This window comes from Eptatretus burgeri, chromosome 5 (assembly GCF_056783735.1).
Source record: "Eptatretus burgeri isolate ZD-2024b chromosome 5, Ebu_testis_v1, whole genome shotgun sequence".
Lineage (NCBI taxonomy): Eukaryota > Metazoa > Chordata > Myxini > Myxiniformes > Myxinidae > Eptatretus > Eptatretus burgeri.
Genome location: NC_140965.1, coordinates 110,737,721 through 110,750,658, shown reverse-complemented (window position 1 = coordinate 110,750,658; position 12,938 = coordinate 110,737,721). Strand labels below are relative to the sequence as shown.

Genomic DNA, 12,938 nt, shown 5'->3' with positions numbered 1-12,938 from the left:
AAGGCTTTGCCATATCTCTGGCTCCTGTCAAAAAGACCGAGTTCAGCTTGAGGTCAACATCTATTGGTAAGTTACTTTTATGACACTGTATTTTCATTTCAAGTTGAGCTTTACAAGGAGAAAAAGTCAAACAATGAGTAATGCAAACAACTGATTGGTTCCTAAGAAATAGTACATGAAACGTTTGATCAGAAAGGGGAACTTGACTGTCATGAACAAAGATTAGCAGAGAAGGCTCAGGTTTGATTTCAGTAAATTGATGATCAAACCTATAGGGAATGTGTTTCAATTTTCATGACCTTCCTTTTCCACCTGCAATTATGACGTCATTGAAGGCTATCAACGGCTTTTGATGCTTGCTGGTTGCAGCTTGACGGTATATTTGTGGTGCTGAAGGCAGCCGAGGAATTAATCCCTCATTCCCCGATGACGAGGGCGAGGTAAAAATAGACGAGAATAAGTAAAAGGCATTTGGAAGAATGTTGCGTGCCTGGGAGTCTCCGCTCAGCACATCTTAATATGGCCACAAGCAAACAGCACCTCCATGAACATCCAAAGGGATATAAAGAAAATAATGTGAGTTAAGAAAGTACACAACTACAGTCTGTACTACAGCGTCATCATTGTAATAACAATAATGTGATCCCTCATTGGAGGCTCAACATTCTTTGAAACTCATGGGTCTGCCAGGCCAGGGCAGATGGAGGCCAGGAAGGGTTCTAATGCTGTTGGTTCGTATGCAGTCTGTGGCTGCTGGTTGCATCATTTTATGGAAGCAAGGCTGTGCATCCTGTTACCAGTAATCTGGTACTCATTTTGCCAACCTCGGAAGGATGACAGGCACACGCACGCACGCACACACACACACACACACACACACACACACACACACACACACACACACACACACACACACACACACACACACACACACACACACACACACACACACACACACACACACACACACTGCATGATATGCAGTGAATGCATGATATCATATCGCTCAATGAAGCTGGTTAATTTTTATTACGTTCCTCAATTTTTGTTTACTCAACATAATTCTCCAAACAGTATAAAAAGATGAGTTTAATACTTTGGAAATTACACATTTTCTTGTGTACGGATGGAGAAGGAGGGAACATAGCCTTGCTTTGCTTAAAGTAAATAGGTATATCGGATTAGTTATGACTCGTTATTTCTTTAAATTATCAGATTTCACAACAGATTTCGACACTTATTTGGTCCAGACGATATCCTATTCTAAAAGGCGAAATAACATTTCGATGTTATACTTTTATTGTCTGGAAGAGTAGATCATGGAAAATCGTATCATATAATGTTTGAAATCACCCCAAGCTCCTAATTTGAAATCTGTAGTACTTACAAAAGCGATGTACACAACAATTCGTAGCTGTGATGAACAGGCATTGAATATGAGTGAGGAAAGTGAAAAATAAACATTATCATGAAGAAATCGTTGCGGCCTGTTCCAAGTCAAGAAATGGTTGAGCAGGCCAGAAAACATGGCCGCTTCAGACCCCAGCGAGGTTACCCAGGAAACACCTTAATACCCCAGAGAGCAAGGTGGCCGAGGATCGCCTGAAGAAGGATATAATTAAATAAAGCGGTTAATTATCTTCAAAAGGGGTGTTTTAATTAACCCAAACACTCAATTGTCACTCTTGCACTCTCTTGGAGTTTTTTTTTTAGTTTGCATGCAAAGTTTTAGGCTGGTTGGTTTTATAGTTTTAGAGTTATGGAGGAGTCACACTGACAGACACACACACACACACATTGCCTTTTATTCGTATAGATATTATGATATACTAGACGACCAGTGATCCCGTTGGGTTCCCGATGTGACAGCAGTTAATGAAAAAAATCATTTCATGAAAAAAAAAGATAATTCCAGGGAACTATACCGCTATGGTTGTTTGCATTGATCAAATACTCCCGAAGAGTACGTGACTGAATCGGGAATTGATTTTTTAATACTTTTTTCATTGCCCGATTTGAACGAAACTTGATACTGCACACCGCAGGCGAATCGTGAGTAAGGTGGCCTGAAAATTTTTACGCTATCGTGTACCGTTTTGGTTGTATTTCGGGAAAATACATACATACATACATACATATATACATATATACATACATACAGACATATATGCAACAAAGTCAATGACAATTACAATGGCGACAACATTTACAACACGACGTTTTGGCCCACCTCTTAAGTAAATTGAATCTGGTGCTTTCAGCATTCCAGGAGGTCCGGGTGGACCTTGCAAACCAGGAGGACCAGCAGGGCCTGGTGGCCCAGTAATGTAGCTGGGCAACCCTGAAGGCAACTCATCAAAGCCTATGAAAGGATCAAAAAACAGGAAAATCAATATGAGTACATCACACCTACGTAAAATGTTGAGTCGTTAGGAGAATAAATTAATAACTTTACAGGTGCACACGATTAAAACCATTGACTCAGTGGTGTAATGGTTGGAGTATCTGCTCTGAATCTGGGCGGTCAGTGATTCGAATTGCATCTGGTCATACAAAGGACTTTAATAAATGATATGTGCTGCTTTTAAAAAGGATACAGCACAGACAAACAACCATAGGTTGACAGCCATAGTACAGGCTTGATGGGCCAAATGACCTCCTACTGTGTTGAAGTGCCTTGTAAGGGAACTCATAAAAGAGTGTTTAAGTCAAACACCCCTCAGGCAACCTTTGGGATGAAAGAGAGAAAGGTTTGTGAGCTGAAAGGTAAGAAATGAAAAAGAAAGGAATGCTAAATAAGTGTACCCACTCAAACTGATGTTCATCACTAGAGGCAGAAAGACTGAAGCAACTCGTGAGTTGGTGATAGACTAATAGATGAGTATTACCTTCATCAGTAGTGTGTGTGTGTGTGTGTGTGTGTGTGTGTGTGTGTGTGTGTGTGTGTGTGTGTGTGTGTGTGTGTGTTGTCTGCCTCCACTGTCATCATCTCCACACACAGGTCCCAAGACTGAATGGAGCGTTCCCTAGCATCGAAGAACCCATCTCCACCCCAGCAAGGAAACACAACTCATGGACCAGGCCATCTCCTCATTCATGCTCTGTTTCCCCCTCCACCTCCAGGGGTTTGTCTGATCTCACCCGGAACACCATTGCTCACCCGGACATGAGGAGCCACTGCCACCGGTCGCCCTCTCCACATGTGGTCCCACCGAAGCTTGGCCCATCCTTCCATGGTGAGAGCGAGTTGGCAAAATGGAGTCATCCTTGGTGGGAGGGAGTCGATAAAGTGCACCAGGCTGCACGGCTAGGCCGCATCACAAATGCCTCAGCCTCACCAGAGCTAATTAGATTCATCAGGCCGGTCTTCGATCCGACAGAAGCTTGGTCCAATTCGTCCTTGGTGGGATGGAGTTGCTCCACGTGCACAGCCCTCTGCCTCATCAAAGCTGTTGTAGCTGCAGGACTAGGCCGCAATGCAAACCCATGTCGGACAGCGTGACACTGGGCACCGCGTGTGTAGTCCGCTGTCCCACCAGAGCTGCCACCATTGTCGCGGTCTTCACTCCCAACGTAGTTGTTAGGAATCAACAACAAGGTCATGTTTTTTTCCCCTAATCTGTTGGTTTGTCTGTGAACAGGATATATAAAAAAGTTGTGGACGGATTCAGACAAAATTGGTGGACAGGTTGGGTGTGTGACAAGAATGAAATGATTAGATTTTGGTGAATATCCAGTTCCTGGAATTTTTTAGTGATTCCTCACCATTGAGAGATGGGGCTCAAAACAATATACATCATGATGTCTCAAAAGGTTAGATACGGATTCAGCCGAAACTTGGTGGACAGGTCAGGTGTGTGACAAGGACGAATCATTTTGATTTTCGTGAAGATCTGACTCCGGATACCTGATTTAAAATTTTTTTTTTAACGTGATTCTTCACCATTATGCCTGGTGTTGGTTTGATGGTTAGGGTGGCGGGCTTTGGATCCTCGGGTCCTGAGTTCAAATCCCCGCTCATCTGTTGAATTAATACCAGATGGAGTAAACTCGGTCTGTTATCCTTCCGAGGTTTGAAAAATGAGTGCCAGCATGGTGGTATCCTATGTCGGAGTGGCGACCCGTCCAGGATTGTGCCCAATAGCCAAGGAGATTGCTTAAGCAGCACCAACGCTCTGCAAAGAGTATGGTCCCAATCGCCTCTCTCCTCGTTCACCATTGAGAAATGGGGCCAAAAATGATATATAGCATAATATCTCAAAAAGTTGTGGATGGATTATGACAAAATTTGTAGGATGTGTTGGTTAGATGGCAAGAACAAGCCGATTAGATTTTGGATCTGGTCAGCAGATCTGGCCTATCAGTGGGAAGCAAAACATAAACTGTTCAGCCTGGTGGAGGTTTGCGTTCTATCGAGTGTGAATTCCATTTTAGTTGATGGTCTCACGCACGGACACAAACCGTTTCTCATCCTGTGTTTGTGATTTTTTTAACCTTACAAAGTTCCATCAGTTGTTTCTCCAAGAGGCCTCTCTTTGTTCAGTTAATTTATTTTGATGTATCAACCATGCCCTGGAGGGATCATATATATATATATATATATATATATATATATATATATATATATATATATATATATATATATATATATATATATATATATATATATATATTCGTAATATGCTATGTATAGTTAAGTTTTTGCCTGAGACACTGCTATCTCACTGTTTGCCTGTTTTGAGGTGGCCAAAACTGCCACTACACGCACCTCATCAATCCTTGCTTTCCCTTGCTGTACACATTGTTGATTAAAATCTTGTATTATTGTGCCACATGGCCTTTCCACATCCTTGCTTTATAAATAAATTACCCTCATTATAAATGTACCCAGCTCTTTCTATCTTTTCCTTCATTGGTCCAGCAGCGAAGTCCACAACCCCATTAATAGGCTCTTATTAGCCTGTGCGTACTTTGCTGCTCTGCTCAGCTGCACCTGATACAGTAAGTTCGACACAAGTACGCATCGAGGGCATGTGACACCCCTCCCCCCCCCACCCCACGCTCGTGACAGCGTCCAACAGTATTGGGAACAGCAGCAGGGTAGGCCAGGGATGGCTCTAAGTCAGGTATGACCCGCGAGTCTATCAAGGGACTTCACCGACATCCTGGCGTCATCACAATCCACGTCTTTCTCGCCGCATGAAACACCACCACGATACCAGGCTGCAGGGCCAGATCATGCTCCGAATGCAGGTTGGCACGATATTGGACAAAGTCATGAGCCGGGTCTTCGGTCCCCCCATCCGCCCTTGGGTGCCACTGTGTTGACTGTTCGACATCTCCCTCAGGGTGTCCGGGTCGCGTCGCTCGGGACGGTGTGTGTGTGTGTGTGTGTGTGTGTGTGTGTGTGTGTGTGTGTGTGTGTGTGTGTGTGTGTGTGTGTGTGTGTGTGTGTGATGTTCTCACTGAACTCTGCAGAGTCTGTATGTTGGTGCTGCCTGTTGCTCAAGTTCGTCACAATGTTGTTCCATTATTTCGGCATCATTAAGACTAACTACATCATAAACTTAGCTGGCAGCAATTTTATCAAATGCTCATCCAGAAGATCCTATTCTTTCAAATGAAAGGCACTACGGTGGAATTTTTAACGTCCAACAGTGAATGCCACCGACCTTTAACTTCTCTGCACTCTGGCCTTTTATGCAGAGCACTGGGGTGACAGTTTGTCGCCAGATCCCATAATGTCAAATGGCATCACATTTTTCCTGAGATACCACAAACCGTTCCATGCCACTCCCCTCCGTGTGTGTGTGTGTGTGTGTGTGTGTGTGTATGTGCGTGCGTGTGCGTGCTCGACGAAAACCGAACTGAAAAGAAAAGAAATACAGTACTGGGAAATCATATTTCATTACAATGGAATATTTTAGGGTTATCTTGAATAATGTTGCTAAAACACTCACTTTTAACAATATAAAAGGTCATCCTTTGTTTTTGACACAAAATTTGCTCCGACATCATCAATGTTACCCACCAAAAAGCTTCAATGTTCATGTTATCAGTTGTCATAATCCACATTGCATAAAAACATGATTTATTGCTATTCATGTGCAGTATTTACAAATACAATTCGCTCAAATTCCTCACCTGCAAAATCCAGCACCTCGAGTCTGATGTGCGTGACGCTCTCATTGAGATGCTTGATCTGCTTCTGCATCTCCAGCCAAAGGTCGTGATGGTTGCCGCAACCGTCAATGATTTCGCCCAATTGCTGATTTTGGTTCAGCAGCGTGAAATTCATCTCGTTCACGTGCCTCCAAAGGACAGTCACGTGCTTCGTGAGCCCATCTTTCACCTGAGCAATGCTGTCTGCCATTGAAGCTATTTGTTCGCATGTCCTTTCCAAGTCGGTCATGCGTTTCTCGAGCTCGTCCGATTCGGCCTTCGAATCCCGGTCGTAGTTTTTGACCGTGTTGTCCAATTTTTTTGTCATTTCTCCCTCCAATGTTTGGAATATCCGTCCGTGACCACGGATAGGGGGACCTAGTTTTTGGTGCACCCAGGAGATCTTGGCGCTCATCTCACCATTGCCATCTTTTTCAGGAATAGAAAGCCCTCCCAGGTAATTTTGGAAGTTGCTGCTGAGCCGATCAACCGACCCGTTGAGTATCTGTACATGAACCGTGAGCCGTTGCAGTCGATTCCGTAAAGATTTCAACATTGATATTTCTTCACCGTTGCTTCTTTCACCATCCTCATCATCATCTTCAGCACCACTTTCACCACTAACCTCGTACGCCCCCAGATGATCTACTGTACCACTGAGTTCTAAGAATAACCTTTTGTTCTCTTCGACATTGTTCAAAAGGCTGCTGTACCTGGAAGTACAGTTTCCAACCATTCTCTCGATGTTTGTAAGTTTATCTCCGCAAGGACCGTGACAAGTATCAGGTTCAATTAATTTACCCAAACGATCAAAACGTTCTTTACATTTATTTATTTCCTCATTGAGAGCTGAGACATTAGAGACTAGATGTTGTACAATTTCCTCGTTGTCGTGATGTTTCGACTCTTCCAAATCTCGGTGTAAGCTGGAATTTTTAAGAACATCTTTTAACAGGTTGTGCAGTTTTTGCTCTGCATCTTTCAGTTGATCATCCATTCTGTCTCTGATGTGGTTTCCAAAATCCACGAGATTTGGAGCATTCAACTGGCTCATTCGTTTCAGTGCATTCAGGTGATCTTTTAAAGCGATCATTTGGGCTCGGAGGTTCTGCAAATCGATTTGAAACCTGTCTTGCGTATTTGTAAGTTCTGTTTCTATGACCTCTCTAGCCATGGTCTGCGTGTATATACAGTGCTCTTCCGCAGTCCTCTCCGTCACATTAAGGCGAGCCTCCAGCTCATGTAATTTGCTGAGTATTCCATCTGTGGAATAGGACCGAATCATCTCTGGTGTTATGTCTAAAGCAGCCAGTTCATTGTCCAGACGTCCATTTAACACACGATATGCATCAGAAAGCGAGGACAGATTTCTCCCCAAATTTCGGAGCTGATTCTCCAAATTGCTCACGGTATGACAGCAGTTCCGATCGGGTCTTAATTGAGGAGTGGTATGTTGGTGCGGCATGTGTGACTGCTTATGCATGTCGGATAGTTGCTCTTGACCGGCTAAAAGATTGTGCACCTTTTCCTCCAGTAGTTGTAAAGATGTATGGCTATTTGCGATCACCTTTTGCAGATTGGATACATCTGAACTGCAAGAACAACCACTATCTTTTGAGAGCATGCTGGACCTAATTTCTTCAAGTATCTCGTTTTTTAGTTCCAAGAGTTTTCTGTTCAGGGTATCTTGGTCCACAAACCTGATGTCTGTACTTCCAAGAGGTGCCAAGAATGGAACTATATGTTCTGGATCATCCTGACCGATTTGTTCAAACATATTTTCTGGAGTTATGTGATCACCTGGTTGAGAGCCTGACACACCACCAGGACGACTTGATCCTCCATGCCTGTTCAAGTGCTTTTCCTCACTTGGTCCTCCATGAGTAGTTTCTGCTCCAGGATGACCCCATTGATAAATGGTTTTATTACTGTCCGACTTGGTTTCATAACCTTTGGTTATGGATTCATCTATACTATTTCTTTGATCTCCAGTATCTAATTTAGAATGGCCAGATTTATCTGAAAGATCACCAGATTTAATACCCCATTGCCTAATTTCAGGGCTTTGAAAATTTGTCCCATGCTCTCTTCCTTGTGATCTTTCACCTCCAATATTATGTCCAGGCTTTCCACTTCCAGTTTCTGGTCCTCTATGCCACAAACCAGCTTCCATAGTTCCAGGTCTGGAATTAGCTTGCCATATTTTTGGAACTTCAGTTTGAAATTCAGGTTTCATAGGTTGCAGTACATCAGGCTGTGGTGTATTTAGATATTTTGGTTTCTCATCATGATCCCCAGACTGAGTAATGCGTTCTCCAGGTGCAATTTCTGGACCATCAAACCAAGGTATTGATCCTCCAATTTGCGTTCTAGGTTCACCAGATTCAGTATTTATAACTCTTGGCTTGGTTTCAGAAGCATCCGTTTCAGTTTGGATATTTTTATCTCTCGATGTTATGGGCACTCTATCTGGTCGTAATGGTTCAACACCCCCATACCTGTTACCTGGATCTCCAGGCCAAACACTAGATCCTCCATGTCCCATTTCCGTGCTCTCTCTCTCACTTGTTTCTCCCTCCTTGTGTGACACAGGCTTTTGATGTCCAGTCCATGGACCTACAGTTATGGGACCACTTAAAGTACCTTTATTTCCCAGATGGATTCTTGGAATTGGAGTCTCAAGGTAATTATATCGAGACTCTGATCTACCAGGTTGACCTTTCCCTTTCCTAATAGAATCATGACCCGTCTCATAATCCTTGCTTCCATGAACACCAATCTCAGTTTCATGCTCCTCTGGCCATCTATCAAATCTTACTGGACCACCGATTGTATCACTAGGATGTTCTGAGCTGAGATCTCTCGAACTTGTTCCAGGATGCCTTTGACCATTTTCTAAATACACTATATCTGTTTTATCTGTTTGCTTTTCTTCAGTGCCATCAATCGGTAAAATTCCTGGGTTTCTCAATTTTGGACCATCACCTTTTGTTTCTCCTCTCAGTTCATCAGGCAATCTCCTTCCTTTGTCTGGTTGTCTTGAAGTTTCTCTTACAGGAGAATGGTCTGTTGCAGGTGACTTGTCTTTTGCATCTACAATGTTTGACCTCAGACCTCCTTGAGATTCTACTTCTATTGCATCTGGTGATACATTCTGGTTTTTGATCTCCCCTGTCTGTACCAATTTCATAATGGAGTGTATTTGATGGTCATGCCCACTGATTAGGTTTTGTAATCGTTCAAGAACCTCGTTCTTTTTCTGCAATGTGTCATTAAATTTGTTGAGCATGTTAAGTAGATCGTCAGGCCAAGGTAAAGGAAAGCCACTAATTGTTCCAATACCAGCTTCAGGCCTGCGGATATGGAGATTTGCTACACTGGGGGGTCGTGGCTCGTAGGTGGTGCCGTAGCCGTTGTTGTTGAGTAGTACTCTCAGTTGATTTGAATCATCTTCAAAAGCTTCTTGGAGTCCACTCACAGTCGTCTGCATTGTGCTGAAAGCTTCTGTCAATTGTTTGACCTCATTTTGAAGCTCTTCCAGCTTTTCTCCTCTCATTCTGCTGTGGGCTCTCCCTGAATATTGAAATAAAAACGAAAGATAATTTCTACAGACACAGACTTCAAAATTTATTGGCTCTACGAGAAAAAATAGAACACCATTTACCATCATGTTAACGAGAACAACTGAGTAACAGCAATAACAACGGTGATGATAATAAAAACTAGAGCGAAGTCGATGGCACGCCATCACAAAGCCTCACACTTCCCACCTAAGCAAAGTTGAAAGATGGCAAAACCTTCTAACAGGATTGACCCAATATCAAATTTTGAGTTAAAGTGTTTTCCCGTTTTGACCCCCGTGACTCTAAATCTCCACCTCTTGTGGCATGAACCAGGGATCAAATCAAAAAATAAATATAAAAACGTCACAAATTTAATGCGTCGCCCAATGTTGATTGCATTTGCAAAGTTTCATTAAAAAATGTTTTAAAATGTGCCTGTAATTGCATTTTTTTTTCAGTATTTTACCTTTTGACCCTGCCCGCGCGGCCAGAAATGACACTACTCTTGTAGCTTCTTGCCATGCGGTGATCATAACTACTAAGTTTGGTGAATTCTGCCCAACAGCTTAGGAGGAGATAGCATAATGGACAGACAGACAGACAGACAGACAGACAGACAAAAAGACAGAAAGAGCCGATTATAATATCTCCATGTTGTTTTCCAAAAAGTGTAGGGATAATACAAATAACTAGAAGAACTAGAATGCAGAGCGCATACCTCCAACACGCAATGCCTGATCCACGAGAACATATCGGGCCCATTACATTTTTGAAATATCATTATATGTATCGCTTTTGGCTCCATCTCTCAATGGTGAAGAATCACTTTAAAAATTATCAGATCCAGATCCGGATTCAGATCTTCACCAAAATCTAATCAGTTCTTCCTTGTGACACACCCAACGTGTCCATCAAGTTTCCTCCGAATCCGTCTACAACTTTTTGAGATATCCTGCACACAGACAGACAAACAAACGTACAAACAAACATACAGAAAGGGGTGAAAACATAACCTCCTTCACCTTTGGTGGCGGAGGTCATTTTGATGTTTAGGATGAAAGGGTGGTTCATTAATGTGTGTTCCATCCCTCCTGCATTAGTCGGTGCACGTCAAGCATCCTATGGTGACCTTTTCGAAGAGGATCGGTGATGTATTGCCGTCAACCTGAATAAATTCTGAATTACTTCACGAACTACTGCTGGGAAGGCAATGGCAAACCACCCATTATAACCCTTGCCAATAAACTGCTTCAGTGATACTGAACCTGCCTTCAGAGAGAACACCAGAATAAATTAGGACAAAAACTATATATAGCACAACGTCTCAAAACTTTATCGATGGATTCACACGAAACTTCGTGGACGGGTTTGGAGTACCACTCGCAAGAATTGATTCAATTTTGGTGAAGATCCGAATGCAGATCTAGATGAAAGAATTATTTTTTTTAAAACTGATTCTTCACCATTGAGAGATCAGGCCAAAAACGATATTTAGCACAATATCTGAAAAAGTTATGGTTGGATTCTGCAGAAACCTTGTGGACCAGTTGGGTGTGTGAAAAGGATTAATTGATTCAATTTTGATGAAGATCCAAATCCAGATCTGGAGACGAGAAATATTTATTTTTTAAATGATTCATCACCATTGAGGGATGGGGCTAAAAACTATATTGCATGATATCTCAAAAAGTTTTGGATGGATTTGGATGAAACTTGGTGGACATGTTTGGTGTGTGTGTGTGACAAGGAGATAGAGCCTAAATGATATATAGAAGGATATCTCAAAAAGTTGTGTTTGGATTCGGACGAAACTTGGTGGGCAAGTTGGGATCCAAATCCGGATCTGGATCCGATAATTTTTCTAAGTGATTCTTCACCATTGAGTGATTGTGTTAAACCGATATACAGCACGATATCTCAAAAATGTATTGGGCCCGATATATTCTCGTGGATCAGGCATTGCATGGCGGAGGTATGCGCTCCACCGAGTGCCTTTCCAGTTTACATATATGTTGAAAATTTACACCTCTATTTTCAAAGATGTCGGCAATCATTTAATGCTTATCTGAAGCAACAAGAAACATGTTTCAGCTTACCGACTGTATGCACCCTTCGATGGTGGTGACGTGTCGACGGTGATGTCTGCCAGGGATGGCTATATGGGAACTGCTGTGTAGAAGGTGCTTGTTTTGCATTAAAGCTGGCTGGTCTGTGATGCATCACTCTGCCTGCACCTCCAGAGCCACCGCGTGAAATTTCCTCTTTGCCCCCAGGTTCCTTTTTAGTGGAAGTGCTGTTGGTGACTTGCGAGGGACCGTTGCTGCATTCAGGGCCACCAAAGCCGGGGCAGCAGCGCCATTGTGTCCGTGTGACAGTCTTGTACGTTATCTTGTACTTGGGTCGCATGTACGTTCGGTATCTGGTGAGTTTACACCAATTGTTGTGATTTCACTGCGATGCGTATAGCATATGTTCATGACATCACATTCAATTAAGCAGACAGCACAGTCATTTATTCCATGCTCCATGCATGACGTATATTTATGCTGTGGCTCCAGGGTTTGAGGTCATTTTTATAACTGGTGACTTGGCTGAACCATTACTTTGGAATCAATTTGTAGGTCTGGACTCGAGTGATATAATCTCAAATTTATTTCTCATCAAAGTTCTCAGGGTCCATAATTAATACATTTTAGATATTATACGTGGTGTGTTCAAAATGTTCCATCCAACGTTTTGATAATTGTCACAATACAAGTATACGAGCAAAAACACCAATCCCCAGTGACGGAAACAGCAACAGTGATGGGAAAAGTTTAAGTTAATTTATCAATTTCGATTATTGCATGGACGACAACAAAGTTAATTGTGTTGCACTCTTGGTTTCACTCAGAGCCAAAGCTCTGAGAAATTTATACTGCCCACCGAAAATGGTGGTGCAACATCTGGCAGCGGAGGTTGAACTTGTCTAAATAGAGGGCAAAAGATATCTATTTTAAATTGTTTGTTACTCAATGAGGATCTGTATTAAATCTACTTTGATCCAGATGTTCATATTCATTTTAAAGATTACTGGAAGAGACAATAAAGTGACTGACTATATTGATATAGTGATATCACTGACTGACATTAAAGATCGGTGCCATCCGTGTGACGGAGAAAGCTGCAATTTTGCATGCCAACAGACATCGAAGATGATATTCCGGGGAAAAT

The 12,938-nt window shown here is 42.5% G+C and overlaps 1 protein-coding gene across 1 annotated transcript in view; it reads right to left on the bottom strand.

Annotated features, from left to right (window-relative positions):
- The window catches only part of LOC147027152 (uncharacterized), a 63,811-nt gene that overhangs the window by 7,366 nt on the left and 43,507 nt on the right, over nt 1-12,938 (bottom strand). Inside the window, exons 3-6 of the mRNA XM_085883322.1 lie at nt 11,822-12,144; nt 6,145-9,735; nt 2,231-2,362; nt 1-24 (exon numbers count right to left, since the gene is read on the bottom strand). The exon at nt 1-24 is cut by the window's left edge and continues 102 nt beyond it. Coding sequence (XP_085739448.1) covers nt 1-24; nt 2,231-2,362; nt 6,145-9,735; nt 11,822-12,144 — 4,070 coding nt within the window. The remainder of the gene's footprint in view (nt 25-2,230; nt 2,363-6,144; nt 9,736-11,821; nt 12,145-12,938) is intronic.